The 15,301-nt window shown below is 45.9% G+C and overlaps 1 protein-coding gene across 4 annotated transcripts in view; it reads left to right on the top strand.

Annotated features, from left to right (window-relative positions):
* caska (calcium/calmodulin-dependent serine protein kinase a) overlaps positions 1-15,301 on the top strand; it is a 95,435-nt gene that overhangs the window by 72,005 nt on the left and 8,129 nt on the right. The window contains exons 12-20 of one of the 4 annotated variants that reach the window (XM_076155280.1): positions 1,685-1,762; positions 5,518-5,565; positions 7,453-7,533; positions 10,295-10,483; positions 10,567-10,645; positions 11,877-11,962; positions 12,136-12,204; positions 13,074-13,142; positions 13,822-13,857. In XM_076155280.1, the coding sequence (XP_076011395.1) occupies positions 1,685-1,762; positions 5,518-5,565; positions 7,453-7,533; positions 10,295-10,483; positions 10,567-10,645; positions 11,877-11,962; positions 12,136-12,204; positions 13,074-13,142; positions 13,822-13,857 (735 nt within the window). The remainder of the gene's footprint in view (positions 1-1,684; positions 1,763-5,517; positions 5,566-7,452; positions 7,534-10,294; positions 10,484-10,566; positions 10,646-11,876; positions 11,963-12,135; positions 12,205-13,073; positions 13,143-13,821; positions 13,858-15,301) is intronic. The other 3 variants (XM_076155287.1, XM_076155295.1, XM_076155304.1) reach the window with 3 other exon arrangements.

Here is a 15,301-nt window from a genome sequence, read left to right as displayed (position 1 = left end):
AAGGCGCACACATGGAGTGGAAGGAATAGGATTCTATTATTTGCTGAATACACTTAGCTTGAGGAGTTTATGCCAGGTGAGGAAATGCTCGAGGACACTCTGCTTTGCAGTCACATTAATATGGGTCTCTCAGAGTGCAATGTCGATTGATGCCGATTTCAATGGAAGATGGAAAGTTACTCTGCATGAAATTGTATGTTTAGTTAGTTAGTGAAAAGTTCACCCTCACCCTTGAAAGAGTTTTCCTATGACATTAAACTAGCAGCTCAGAGAATGTGGTGGAGACATGCAGGAAAAATAGCACCCAAAGAAAATGTATTAGCAAGGCATTACCCTCATTTTAATGTAACACAGTTCTATTTGGCAATCCAAAAGAAGACATTTCAATTTTAAGGCACACAGTCCTGGTAAGTCAGGACAAATATCGGCCAAAAACATTTTAAACAATGTCATTGAATTATCCTGTTTACCTGCAATTGAAGTGGCCCCTGTGTCACAGGCTGCAGAACCCTGACATGAACCATGACGTACCACCCCTTACTGCTCCGACTGGCATATAAATACACAAAAGAGCTACAGGAAATCCAGAATTAAATTAGTGAACAATCAGGCAATGGCACAAATGCATCATCCTACAGATGTTTTACAGCTTGATTTAGTCATCCATTGCATTAGCTGGTGATTCTCTCTTGTTTTCCATCTGTAATGGAAACCACACTGGTTGGCACTTTGCTGAGATGAACTCCCAACATTCACAAATGAGGTAGTGTGATATAAGTTACAGAAATGTCATGTAATATTACCGCAACACAGAATACAGTCACATTAAATGCATTTCAAATCGAATGTAGTGGTTAGTGTTACTGCTGTTGTGTGTGTGTGTCACATGGTGATCTCAAAGAGGCAAAACGGAAGAATTTGTGTCTCAGGGGCTACATTGAAACACTTCATACAAAAGGACTCTGTGTTTGTCTGTGACTGCCTGTGTCTGTCTCTGTGTCTGTGTGCGCCCGTGCACATCATGTTGTCTTTCCTCGCAAACTGTCATTTAGATAAACAATAAACCAGATGTATAGCAGTAAGTTGCTGATCAGATCATTAGATGTGCGTCCGCCTTTCTCTAAATATGATATTAGTTTCTTCAAATGATACAGTTATCTTTCAGTACAAGTCATCCTCTGCTTGAATAACGCATACAGCTGCTGTCTTTGTTTGGATTGCTTTTGAGGGCAAATATTCAGTCACTTAATATACACCCACATGTGTCTCTGACTAAGTCGAGACAAGTCTGTCCACTTAGTATGGTTTATTAGTCAGCTGGGGTTTTGTAAACGGAGCTCTTGTGTCTCCATAAATGTCCGTCGTCCTTCACTGAGACCAATAAAGAGGTTTCTTTTTGTTAACATTTCAAACCCTAACTAAATAGAGAGATGGACCGAAGAGCTGTTTATAAAATTCCGTTGTGCAGTAATGATAGTCTGGTTAGTCTTCATCACTCAAAGCTTTATTCAACATGAGAATATCTGTGTAAATAACAGTAAAGCCTGTCACGACACATCATCAATGACAACAGCCTTATTTCAATCGGACAAACCTGTTGGTGGCTCAGCTCTTTGGAGGGGAGCGCAGTTGTGTTGTTGGTCACGGTTGCTTTGATTGATTAATTGGCTTTTCTCTGTTTCAGCTCTACGATAAGATCAACACCAAGACCTCCCCGCAGATCAGAAACGCTCCTAGTGATGCTGTCCAGAGAGTCAAAGAGGTGAATGAGCTCACACACACACACACACACACACACACACACACACACACACACACACACACACACACACACACACACACACACACACACTCTCTCTGCCCTCAATACTCAAACTAAAGGTAGGCAGTAGCTCAGTGGGTAGAGCTTCCGCTTGGGAACCGGAAGGTCGCCGGTTTGAGCCCCTGCCAAGGTGCCCCTGAGCAAGGCACAGAACCCTCAATTGCTCCCCCCTCTGCGAAGGGTGGTAATGTAATGTAAGTCGCTTTGGATAAAAGCGTCTGCCAAAATGATCGTAATGTAATGTAATGTAAAGTGCTTCTCAAACACATTTACCATTATTCAAATCAGTGGCTGAATTGTTACCCATCTTGCTTCTCCGTTTGTTTGGTTTGGTTTTCAGGCGTTAGAGTTTCAAACAAACCAAAAACATGTCAGCATAAACCACTTGAGAACAGGAAGCTGAGATGAGACCACTTCCTCCAAAATGTCTTAGTGCAATTATTGTGTTCACGCCAAACCAAAGGAGAAATCTGTAACAATTCCCCACATATGAACCACATCGGTGTGAAAACGCAATAAGACACACACTCACACACATATTTGCATGAATATCCCTCCCTAGTCACATAATGTTTGCCATGTCCCATGTCATGTGATGTGTGTGCTATGTAATAATGATGCTTAATGAGCTGCGCTGATGTCACCTTTCTTTCTGAGCACCTAACCCCTGGTTCTGTCGGTGCTTGAGGCTGTTGTAGTCCCTCTTGCTCACTTGAGCTCTAACTTCACCGCTGTGGATCAATCTGCTCACCTGCTTTGTTCATCTAACATAGTGGTTCTTCATAGTGTGTTCCCGGTACAACTGGAGGGTCTTGCGATTTGTCCATGGTGGCCTCAGTGAAATAGGAGGAAATACTTCAATCCCTCTCATATTGCGGAAATTATATATGAATTAGTTTCCTTGTGACGAGTAATTTGTAATAGTAATTTAATAATAATCTTCTGTAAATAGTAGAACTCTGTAGAAAAGCATCGAGTAAGACAGGGGGTTTGTTTGGGGTTTGTTTGCTCAGTTCAGCTCAGTAAATGTTTAAAAGAAAATAACAGCATGGATTATCTGTTTAATACCTTTTAAATATATATTTTCTGAAATGTTGATGTTAGGAATCAAACAAATTATATATCCAACAAAGATTCACGCTCCAAAATGGCCACATATCTGCTCTGTGTTGTTGGCGTACACCATCATAACAGAAACTGCCAATCTGTTCATGTTTTTATTGGAAATGTTTGGTTTCTATCCATCCATCTGCATGCAATGGGTAAAGGGTGAGGAAACGGGCCAACAGACAAGAAACACATTTACATGTATGTGAACTGGACCACCTGGGGGAAAACCTGTATCAACATGGATGGAACATGTTAACCTCAGGCCTGAAATCTGAGCCCCGAGATTTCTCACATGGATGAAACGGTCAATCTGCTGCTCAGTTTGGCCCACAGCCATAAAGGAAGTTGATTGAATCATTCCAATGTTTATCTGCAGTTATTGAGTTCTCTGTAGAATTCCCTTTAAACTTTCACAACCTCCCGGGTTTCATTTGTAGATGAGCTCACACGCTTTCACTCAGGCCTGTTGTCAGAGCAGCTATACCCCAGCTTTACTGCTGTGCTTACAGAGAGCTGAATGAGGGAAGATCTGGCTCCTCTGTTTGACCTTCCTCACTGGAGATGCTGCTGGGTATATCACACACACACTGGCAGTGTGTTTGCGAGTTGTTTGCGTGGTGTAGACTTGTTTCCTTTTTCACAGAGTTGCATTATGGTCTCCAGAGGTTTGACCGCGGGCTTTAATGAATTCACACTCGCTCTTCGATTGGGTTTATGTGTTTACTTCATTGCGCCCCCAAACATTTGGTGTGCAGGAGTGCGGCCTGAAAAACAAGATCTGTGAAAGAGGAAGAGAAAAATGGCGAGCATTGTGTGTGTTTTGTGTGGGTCAGCAAAATGAGTTTTGCCAGTATAACATGTTTACGTCGTGTGTGCTTTGTTGAGGTAGCAATTAAAAAGAGTGAGGGTGTGGGTGAGCACTGGCGTCTTAAATCCCAGAGCTGTTAAGACAGGGAACGCCATTGAGGGTAGCCGGGCTGCGCTTTATGTGGCTTTGGTTCATGTCAAAGAGACCTGGCTAATCAACAAAGCTCTGGTACACTGAGTGCAACGAGCCAAAGTCTGCTCATAGAGTGAGAGCCTGGTTCACATTATCCCACTTAAATGAGTCTAGATGGATCGGGAACGCTGGATAGACCCCACAACAGACGTAACGCTGTCTGCATGAGTGTGAGGGAGTAAACGTCTTGCGGTTGAAGACGTTGTTCGTTCTTCTTTTCTCTTTATTAGTTTTTGTTCTGGCTACACCAAACATCAAACCACTTAAGCCCTAAAAGAAGCCGTGTGTGTGTTAGCCGTGTGTGTTATATCTAATATAGTCAGACCAGATCCTACATTTATAAAGTGCCTCCGAGTCGGAATGGTCCCAAAATGCCTGAGCTGTAAAAAGCCTCCCTTCCTTAAAGAAAAGGGATTAAAGCAGGTAATCAACTTAATAAACCTGTGGAATTAAATGAGATGATGGAGCCTCATTCATTCCAAGTTGTTCTTTATGATTTCAAGGAGTTCTTTTTGGATGTGTGTGTGTGTGTGTGACACCCAGGATTTGTTAGTTTGTTTTGTTGTCCTGCCTTTGGTCATTGGCCAAACCCTTTCTGAGCCACAGGGCTTCACATGATCTGTTGTCATTTCTGTGCCCATTCGCTAAAAATCATGGCACAGCTCAGTACTACACGGCTTCCGGGGTACTTTGTTCTAACCTATTAGTTCCCAGCAGGAAGCAAACACTAAGCCAAGCATGCACACACACACATTCTTCCACTCCTATAACAAACTCCTATGCATAGTGGCTCCTTAGGATTCATCAGTATCATCCCAGCTCACAATACATATTTTATCCAGGCATAAGAAATGGAGAGCAGCCAGCATTTATATCTGTGTGTGTGTGTGTGTGTGTGTGTGTGTGTGTGTGTGTGTGTGTGTGTGTGTGTGTGTGTGTGTGTGTGTGTGTGTGTGTGTGTGTGTGTGTGTGTGTGTGTGTGTGTGTGTGTGTGTGTGTGTGAGGTGCTTTAGGGAGGTACTTTAGCCTCATATTTTCCGATGAATGTCGTTGGAGCGATACTTAGATATTTGATAAATATACAGGCCCGGGACTGTGAAGTACAATTTCACCCGCAAATTACCTCCACCTCTAATGGTTGTGCCGTCGGGGACTTTTCCTTCTTCCTCTGCTTCACCTATCTCTTAAATTTTCCCTGGCTGACACTGAAATGCTTTAAGCCAATCAGACCACAGCTTCCAATTGACTTTTATGACCGAATATATCAGGGATAAACCGCTTCAAACCTCAACAAAGCTGTGTTTCTGACTGCACTAACACACCTTATTTGTCTTTTGGCATTTTTGAATGTGTTGTGTTAGTGTTGGAACTAATCTTTTTTGAGTGAAGTCATCTGCTTTGGTTATAGATACTAATTCCACAACCTCCCCCCTCCACCTGAAATCAGCTGGCATTGATTAAAGGGCCGGGGGGCGGAGTTGTGCTGTCCTCTCACCAGCACCGTCAATCTGACCTTTTGACCTCTCTAATGTGGACACGTCATGAGCCTGTATAACCCTTCTCCCTGTGTCTTCCTCCACTCAAGAGTTCCTCCCAAGATGAAGCAAGTGGAGCTTTGAAACATCTGGAATGTGTAAGCCCGAGAGACATCACTACACACTACCGCTGCCATGTTCACAATGCAAAATAACGTAGCGCTTATGACAGACGAATGCGGCGCCGCTCGCTATTTGAGCTGCCGAGAAGTGAAAGTCAGACTAATGAAGGGCACCATTGTGTGACGGTAAACACTTTACTGGTGCCAGTGGGAATAAAGAGCGAGCGGCTGTCAGAGGACGCAGCTCATCTAATGTAACATATGGTGTAGAGATGCTAATTGGAACGAGATTTTTAGTGCGACAACTGGATGAGATTATTACAGATTAGCGAATACAGACGGTGAATACCTGCTGAATACCTGGATGAGTTCACAGAACACATGCTATACTCTTCCTCTGAAGACTCCGGTGTACTTTAAACACACACACAGGATGATACGACAGGTTGATGAACGCTTTCTAGAACCTCCTCACAGGTCGGTCCACCTTTTATTCTACTCCGCCCTGGCGTACTTGAGTTCTTATTCGATTCCTTCCCCGCTCCTCTGTTATCCCGGTAATGGATCCTGTCCGCCAGCTTTACGGACGTCCCAGGTCCGTTATTTGTGCTCTGAGGAGCGAGGAGGCTTGATGCAGGAGCGATAAGAGAAGAAACAAACACCAGGCCTGTTATCAGAACGGACATCCGTCTCTGATTGGACAGACCGGTCGCAGTGGACTGTTTGATCAATCACGTGATCAAACCAATGAGGGCAACAAGTCGGGTGTGAGACTACTGCCATTATGTAGATCTGACTGTGCCTTCATCATCATCTGGTTACAATAACTGGATGTGATAGAACGATGAATGAATTCCTGTATGACCGCAGCTCCTGACAGCAGATCCAGCTGTGCTTCAAGGTTCTGATCTTTGGAGTCCATCCCCTGTCACACTGTGCTGGGTGGTTACCTGTGTCGATACTGTATCAAGTTTAGAGCGTATAAGACTGTGAGACTGTGACAATGAACCTAGTGCTCCATCAAACGGGGGAATAGGCTCCTGCGTGTTTTGGTCCTAGATTTCTCACCACGTCATGATTTTATTGCGGTCTGGCTTCGGCTGCAGGAGCGATACATCCACACTCTGCTGGCATGTGTCACGTACCCGGGGCCGCCATTTCTGATTGAGGACCGAGGATTTCTCCACATTTCTTTCCCGATCCTTATCTTTCCTCAGGGACAGCTCAGTCTGAAGGAGTCTAGTTTATTTAGTGATTAAAAGAAAGCGAAGAAGACAGAAATGGAGATTGTACGGTCCTGTCCTAAAGGAAGGAAGGAAGGAAGATGGAGATTTATCTCTGTTTATTTGACGGATGCAGTTTAAGATGTGTTGCTCAAAGGAAAATGAATGGGAAATAATGAATTGACCTAAAGTCCAGGGTCAGGTATCAGTCATTAATCATTGTCTGCTCTGAAAGTGTTTGGTGTGAAGTATACTAGGGCTTTGATTGACCACTATGCTGTAAAAAGAGGGTGCACCATAACCCCACAATGCTGGTTTCACTCCTTTACTATGTCACACACACAGACACACACGTCCTTGTGTGTGTACCTCACCTCCTCAATGCCACATTCACCAGCCAGGCTCAACATAACTGGAGTTGACATGAAACCAGGTCACGTCAAAGGGCAGCGGGAGGGGCAAAGCCTTGACCAGATCCCCCGGGGCCTGGACGAGTGACACCTCCAAGTCGGTCCCTCATTGGCTGTGGGATGTCGGAGGCGGTGTCAGGGGGGTCTGTGAGGTTGTCCAGTGTGTGTTTGGGTGTTTAGTGTGTACGCTGTGCGTCTTTGAGCAGGTAGGGCACTGGTGACTGGTGTGTGAAGGAGCTGCTGGATCTTCAGCTTCTGAAACATCATCTTCCTCCCTGTGCCTCCTCCAGGTACTGGAAGAGATCTCCTGCTACCCAGAAAACCACGAAGCAAAGGAACTCAGACGGATACTGACCCAGCCACATTTCATGGTGAGTTGACGCAAACCCACACTAACAACCAACACTCCGGCCCTCGTCTTCGTCATACTTCACAGACGGGTGCAGGGGGGGGCTTTCACAAACACTCAGGTCTCAGGTCCCGATGCTAGGTCTTAATCCCGACGTCCCCGTTTGACAGACACAGCCTGCCTCAGTCGTTATTTAACGTGTTTCTTGACTTCCTCTCCCTTATTTCCTCTTGGCTCAACCTCAGAATGACCCCGACTCCCGCTTTCTTTTCACACAGGAAAACTTCTCACGCTCCCCTTGAGGAAAACGCTGCGTTCTCTCCGAAACTCTGCAGAAGTAGCCCGCTTCTGTCAGTCACAGCTGCTCGTTTCAGCTATTTTGTCATATTTATTTTTAATTTTGAACCCCAGTCCGTGCGGGTCAGAGCAACAAAGCGTTAATCAGTCTGGGAGGGAAACCGCTCGTGTTCGTCTGAGGATAGAGTCGACGGCGCTTAATCCTATCACATCAATGCTTTTGATTTCCCCTCTCTGATCACAGGCAGACTCGATAGGAGACAGACAGAGAGGGCGAGGATGAGGGTCAGGGTGAGGTCGGAGGCAGACATGATGAAGGCTAGAGTCAAGCCTGATGTGATTGTGTTCTACAGTTGGTTTTCGGTTCTGGTTTTATGGTAACGCAGCAAGCGAAGTGATTGACTCCATAAATAATAGATACAGGAGGGGGCGACTTGTTTTTGGTGCTGTATTGTTTAAGAAAAAAGTGACTGTACAGTGAAATGTCCTCACCTTAGAAAGCCCAGCTGCTTTGGAACGACTCATCCTCTCGACCCCTCTGTGTTTAGTACCTCTGCTAGCTCTCCTCCATTCTCACAACACTGTTATCACTTTGTTGTTTGGAAGGTATCACAATACAGCTGGAATAGGTTTTTCAGAAAAGTTACTTTGTTTAGGGAACTTGGCTGTGGGCTGTTGGTTAATCTGAACATCTCCATCCGCCTCTCTCTCTCTCTCCCTCTCGCTCCCTCTCTCTCTGACTCTGCTTTTATTATCTCTTTCGCTCTCTCTCGCTTATCTTTCCTGGCGGTGCTTCGTGCCTTTGTGTGTCTCGCGTGCGTGTTTCGCCGCTCACTTGCCGCCTCGCCACACACTCCCACACAGCAAGGAAGGATTAGCTGACCTTGTGACCCCGTCCTCATTAGGGCACAGTCGCACACATGTGTACACACTCGTACCTCCCGCGTGTCCCGGAATGACGAATGTCTTCAGGGTGTAATGTCGGTTCACACAGGGGAAGTTGTGATTCCTTTCATGTCTATGTCTGTCTAGTGTGTGTGTGTGTGTGTGTGTGTGTGGTGCTCTGGGTTGTAAGTGACAGGTCCCCCTCTTTGTTGTGGTTTGATTGGCGCCTTCTGAAGTTCAGGCTGGTTTGTTAAAGTGCCACTCAGGCTTCTGTGGCTGTGGGATCAAACTCTCTGTGGGTGTGAGGCACCGGCAGGCTGTGCAGCAGCAGCAGCAGCACCAGTCGCTGTAACTCATACAGACGGAGGGGGACACACACTTAAGGCAGCTGTGAGGACAGGTGCAGTGCTTAAAGAGCCACAGAGTGGAAATTTAGTGAAAGTCGTTTTGGAAATCCCCTCCTGCTCCTCCGTGGTTCCATGGGAGGATTAAGTCTAAACAGCAGTTTTCAGCAGCTCTCTAGGACTTGTAGTCATTCATATTGTTCCTAATTATCGGACCTTATGGGGGGTTTGGGATCTTACCGCTGCGTTTTGGAGTCATAATCGGTAGCGGTTGTAAAACATAGATGTTTTGTTTCTTTCAAGGGATCCAGGTTTATGTGGATTGTAGGATTTGTAGCTGCGTTGGAAACACAAATCACTGTTGATACTTTGCATTACATTTAAGTTCATGTTACTCGTGTTTGTTGGTTGTTTGGCTCTTGGCAGCTGTTTGATTTGATTACTCACTGATTTTCACATGGTTTGATGGAAAGGTGAAGCAAGTCCAGGGGTGCAGATTCAGTAGCAGATCTGATTATTCATTGTTAACATGTCGATTTCCTTTGACATAATACACAAATGTCAGTTGTTTTAATCGCCTTGGTGCAATTTGGTGGAGATCCAGATACATTTGAAAACCTACTCTTACTATAATGACTATTTAGCAGCTAAACCCTATTATTATTACTATAATTATTGTTGTTTTCGTTATAAACAAACAATAAAACAAGTATTGTCTCAGCTTGTTCAGCCTTGGTGGAGGTATACAACCTTCTAGTTTTCTACTTTGTAAATCAGGATAACGCAACATCTGCACAGTGTTTGTCAAACACTCCTGCAGCTCTCAGTAAGGTGGTAATATACGTAACACAGTTGTAGACTCGCCTACATTATTTCACTAATTTTTGGAATCGAATGATTGATACACAAGATCCCAAAAGATGGAGTTGTAGGCGGAACATTTGATAATAATGATGATGTTACCTGCTGTATTTGTGGCAGTTTCACACATGGAGACCGGAACATTTTGACAACACGGTCGGGGGGTTTGCTTCAAACGCGAAGAAGGAAACCTCAGACTCCCCGGTGTCTGCTTGACTTTCTGTTTTACTTCCTGTCTTTATTCTGTCAGTATTCAGTCCGCACCCGTATCTCCCAGCGTGCGATACATCACTCCCTGACATGTAGCCAATTCAACCCCCCAACACTCTGCTGCCGCGTACGAGGCATGAACACACTTTCAACACGTCTCTCTCTCTTGTGTGTGTGTGTCGACAGGCCTTGTTGCAAGCCCATGACGTGGTGGCCCATGAGGTATACAGCGACGAGGCTCTGCGGGTGACCCCTCCCCCCACCTCGCCCTACCTGAACGGCGACTCCCCCGACAGCACCAACGGCGACATGGACCTGGAGAACGTCACCAGAGTCCGCCTGGTCCAATTCCAGAAGAACACAGACGAGCCCATGGTACACATTGACATGTTTTAAACCAAGATGAGGCGTGTTAGATGTTAGACGTTATTGTGACTCCTTGGTTGTCTTGTGTGCAGGGTATCACGCTGAAGATGAACGATTCAAACCACTGCATCGTGGCGAGGATAATGCACGGGGGGATGATTCACAGACAAGGTAGACTTTCCCTCCTCACGGCTGACATTTACTCTGACATTGTGTTTCCTAAATGTCATCCATATTGCCACACATCTCTGGCGCAAATAGCCTCAGCGTCACCCAGCATCCGCACCGGGCTGGGAGCCTCACATTTTCCAGTGCACAACCTCTCCCCAAAACTGAAAATGTCTTAGTTGTACAAAGTTTCGTAAACCTGTCTTAGAACTCGTCCGTTACTGCCCTTCGTCGTGTATCCAGTGAGTCAGCAGCCACAGCCGGAGAGCGACACTAATATGGATGAAATCACTGCTCGTCAATCAAACGTTCTACATCGCCGTATGAAGCACGTCCCAATTTAGCACTTCGGCGACCTACAACATTCTGACAGTTTAACACCGCAATGTCAGTTTGCAGGAAGCGAAGAAGAAAGTTTTTTTCCCCTGCGCGCGTAAGCTGGGGGAGAAACTTTGAGCCGAGGTGTTTGGATTCATCAATTATGTTATAATACACACTGATCACAGGGACAAGGGCTCCTACGCAGCAAACATTAAAGCGGGTAATGAGCCGTGGCCTTTTGATAATGATAATAGAGTTTACTGCTGCAGGGCACCACAGAAGAAGAGAACTTTGGATTTGCTTTATATGTATTTACTCAAAACGGATTCGCTCGATCATCTGGGAAAAGGGAAGAAACAGTGTGTGTTGATCCAGTGGCGCTGGTGTAGAGGGTCGGGCTGTTTCCCTCTATCTCTCCACCCAGCAGGGAGCTCTGAAATGCTAGAAGATGTTGCTTGTATTTATGTTTTTGTGTATATGGAACATCTTCTCACCGTAGCATACAGCCTGCGTTTTTTGCAATGTCACTCACGGTGTCAGTCATAATCTCTCACCTACTCATTCGTTTCCGTCTTCACCGATGGAGGAGATAAGGCAGCCAGGCTGACGAGCATCTGTCAACCTGGCAACCGGGGCCTGCAGCCATTTTACCATATTTTAAACATCTGCCTCTCTTACTCCTGTGGTACAAAGTAACAGTTGGTACTCTGCTGTAATATGAAGCTAGGCACCCTTGTAAATTAAAACAGTAATTGGAACGTCATCGCTTCGATGATGATTGCTTTACAACGCATTTGAAGTGAATGAAATACGACTTAGACGGTGTAATGAAGAGAGAGAGCCGATTCACACATTGTCTCTTTCTCCTCTTTCTGTCTCTTTCTCTTGTCTGTTTTGTCTCCTCTCCTCGTAGGAACGCTGCATGTAGGGGATGAAATCAGGGAGATCAACGGCATCAGTGTGGCCAACCAGACTGTTGAGCAGCTGCAGAAGATGCTGGTATGTGTGTGTGCGCGTGTGTGTGTGCGGGGAGGGGGTGGGTGTGCAAATGCCAGTGATTAAATATGTTCAAGCTTCTGTGTAACTGTTGATGCCTGTTAAAGTGCAAAATGTTACATGCCAAATTGAAGGTGTGTGTCCTTGCGCGCCCGTGTGTGTGTGTGTTTCCACAGAGAGAGATGCGAGGCAGCATCACATTTAAGATCGTGCCAAGCTACAGGACGCAGGGCTCTTCTTGTGAGGTACGGCTCCTCCTCTTCCTCCTCTTCCTCCTCTGCCTCTCCTCTCCTCTTCGGTGCCGTGTTTGAGCTCCTGAACTGGTTACTAACTGCTTGCCAGATAACTGAGCGTGTGCCTGTAACCCAAATATGCTGCGTGTGTGTGTGTGTATGAGTGTGTCTGTGTGGGTGTGGGTGTGTGTATGGTGTGTGTGGGTGTGATGTGTGTGTGTGTATGTGTGTTTGTATGGTGTGTGTTTTGCTGTGTTTTGCTGTGGCTGGGTCGGATATTCAGCACACCAATTTCACAACCAAGATACCGGAACTGAAGTTTGAGGTTATTTGTGGACAAAATATGTTTCTGGTTTCGTGGTTTTATTGATTGTGGATGATATGCGTGTATGTATGACATATTTCCATGTAAACTATGTATTAGTATGTTATGTAGGCTTTTTATTCTTTGTCCTCTATCAGTACTGATAAGAATCTGACTGTTAAAGTCTTTATTTGACTGTAATTCCGGCTCTTTTCCTCTTCTACCTCACACTGCACAGGTTTTAGTTCTGCATTAGAGCTGTTAAAGTCAGTAATAGTGATGACCTCATGGTTTGGCTGCTCAGACATGTTTTTTTATGAAAGTCTACCACCCCCCTGTGGTGAGATGAGGTCGTGCTAGACGGGGATGTCTTGTCCCGTTGATGCATTCCATGACGTCAGCATTGGCCTGCGACTCTATTGTCTCTACCAGTCACCCCCCTCCCCCCTCCCCCCTGCCTGTGTGTGTGTGTGTGTGTGTGTGTGTGTGTGTGTGTGTGTGTGTGTGTGTGTGTGTGTGTGTGTGTGTGTGTGTGTGTGTGTGTGAGAGAGATGCTGACCTGTGTGTCTTATTTCAGAAAGAGTCCCCCAACACCTCCAGGCAGTCCCCTGCCAATGGCCACTCCAGCATTAACAGTTCTATCTTGGTAAGGAACCCCCATCCCCCCGCAAAACACCCACCAAACAGTCCGTCCTCCCGGGGGGAACCAGCAACCAACACAGCCTTATACTCCAGTCCGTCCCTCGGTGTTTGTACATGTCGCTGTCCCCTCCGTCAGTTGACCCGTTGATGGTGGGTTGCTTATATCTGTGTGTTGATCCGGACGTGGTAGCAGTAGTGTCGCGTCGCTCTCAATCTGTTTGAGTCCCAGTGTCCGATATCTCAGTTCACAAATTGGTGTGCCTCATACAGCCTGCTGCGTGCTGTGCCTCCTCGCTGACACAACACACTCAGCCTCCTGTGGTTTCAAGCAGTACATGACACTCACACACACACACACACACACACACACACACACACACAGTGCTCCCACCTCAACCTAATCAGGTCCAGCAGCTCTTCACCGAGGCTGTGGACAGACGCTGTGGTTGGCTGATGCTGCAGCTGCTTTGCTTTGCTCTGCGCTTGCTTGGTTGCTCCACAGCCTGGATCTGCTTTAACAGATGACAATGACTCTGTTCAGTCTCTCTTTTTCTCTGTCCTGAGGGTGGATTACGATGGAGAGAGCATGTTTGGTTGACGTCTCATCAGAATTCAGTTTTGTCGTTCCTCTCTTCTGTCACTAAACCGCGTCTCTCTGTCGTCCACGCTTTCCCCTCCCGCAGGATCTGCCGTCCACCATCCAGCCCAAAGGTCGACAGGTGAATACGAGCACTCAGGCACCGACTCTCTGGCTCACACAACGAGCCACACACTCCTCTCCTTAATTCATCCTCACTGTGTTTACATGCACACTATAATTCACACCCAGAATGCTTTGGCTTGTATAGCAAAAGACCTGCAAAATATACAAATATCAGTCTGAAAAATTTGAACTCAATTAGAATCCAAAGTGTTAATGTGCATGTAAACAAGTGTGTCTTCATCTTCTGCCCCTCACCCTTCCTCTGCTTCAGATAGCTCTCACTAATACAGAGGGGGGCCATAATAATGATGATAAATGTATCCGATCACAATAAAATAACACTTACTTGAATTATAGACCTCTTCTGAACACTTTTCAAACATTTTGTAAGATGCTATTAGATGTTTAATTTATTCCGAATGCATTTGAGTCTGTTACCGACACAGTGAGCTTCAGCTGTTCGCTTAACAGAGCAAAAAGGAATAAATGAGCAGACAGGATTCATTTATATTCAAATGAAGTTTGTTTGTTTCTTTTAGCCGAGTCTTTTGGGAAATTAGTTTTTATTGATGTGGGAGCCAGGATGCTCACCCTCTGGTCAGAGAGGTAACGAGGTCTGACTGGTAGTAATGGAACTATCATACCTGCCTTCAGTCTGTCTGACTTCTGACTACAAGCAACCTTTAGTGACTGAGCTTCACCTCCTCACCTCTGTCTTCCCTTATGACATCACTTCCTTTCTGCCGCCGACAACTGAGACTGAAAGCCCAAGTCACTGCAGTGGTCACGTGAACAAAAGTGTGATTGCGGCTGCTCTATATTGACGGGGACGCCATGATCTTTTTGCTGAATCATAGCAGAGCAGATATAGGAGAGGAAGTAGGAGTGTACAGGTTTGAAACATGAAACTCTATAGATTAAAGTCCCCTTAAATTTAACATTAGTGGCCACTGCATCTTCGAATGCCTCATCAGACTTAGACGGTAGATGTATGTCACAGTCTTGGTTTGTGTTACATCCGTGGTACTAAACGCACAGGCATTGTTGAACCCCGAAAAATATGTTTTCTGCAGACACAACCAACGTTTCCCATCACTCCAGCGCTCCCATAGCTCCTCTAATCCCATCATAGTGCCAACAGGTTCTAGCTCCAGCTTTAACACATCACTAGTTCCCCCTATTAACACGTCTCTCAGCCCCAGAATCATCCCCTAGCTCGTCTTAATGTTGCATCGAAGACAAAGAGAACGCTCGGCACGTAATGTTGGCGACTGTGCCAGTGCCAGATCCTACCAGCAGAGGGCAGTAACAGCCTGAGCTCAGCACCGGTTATTCCCATCTAAGAGGACGTTTTCCTCAGCGTTCGTCTGCGTCTCGGCACCATTAATCCCACCCACCAACCCCCCCCCCCTAACTCTCCCCACACACACCCCCACCCGTGGTTAACCATGCTGCTGTTT

Source organism: Genypterus blacodes, unplaced genomic scaffold, assembly GCF_046128005.1.
Source record: "Genypterus blacodes isolate CSIRO-AG114 ecotype Tasmania unplaced genomic scaffold, CSIRO-AGI_Gbla_v1 ptg000008l_1, whole genome shotgun sequence".
NCBI classification, from domain to species: domain Eukaryota; kingdom Metazoa; phylum Chordata; class Actinopteri; order Ophidiiformes; family Ophidiidae; genus Genypterus; species Genypterus blacodes.
Note: the sequence above shows the minus strand (reverse complement) of the source record. Positions and strands in the feature narration are given on the sequence as shown.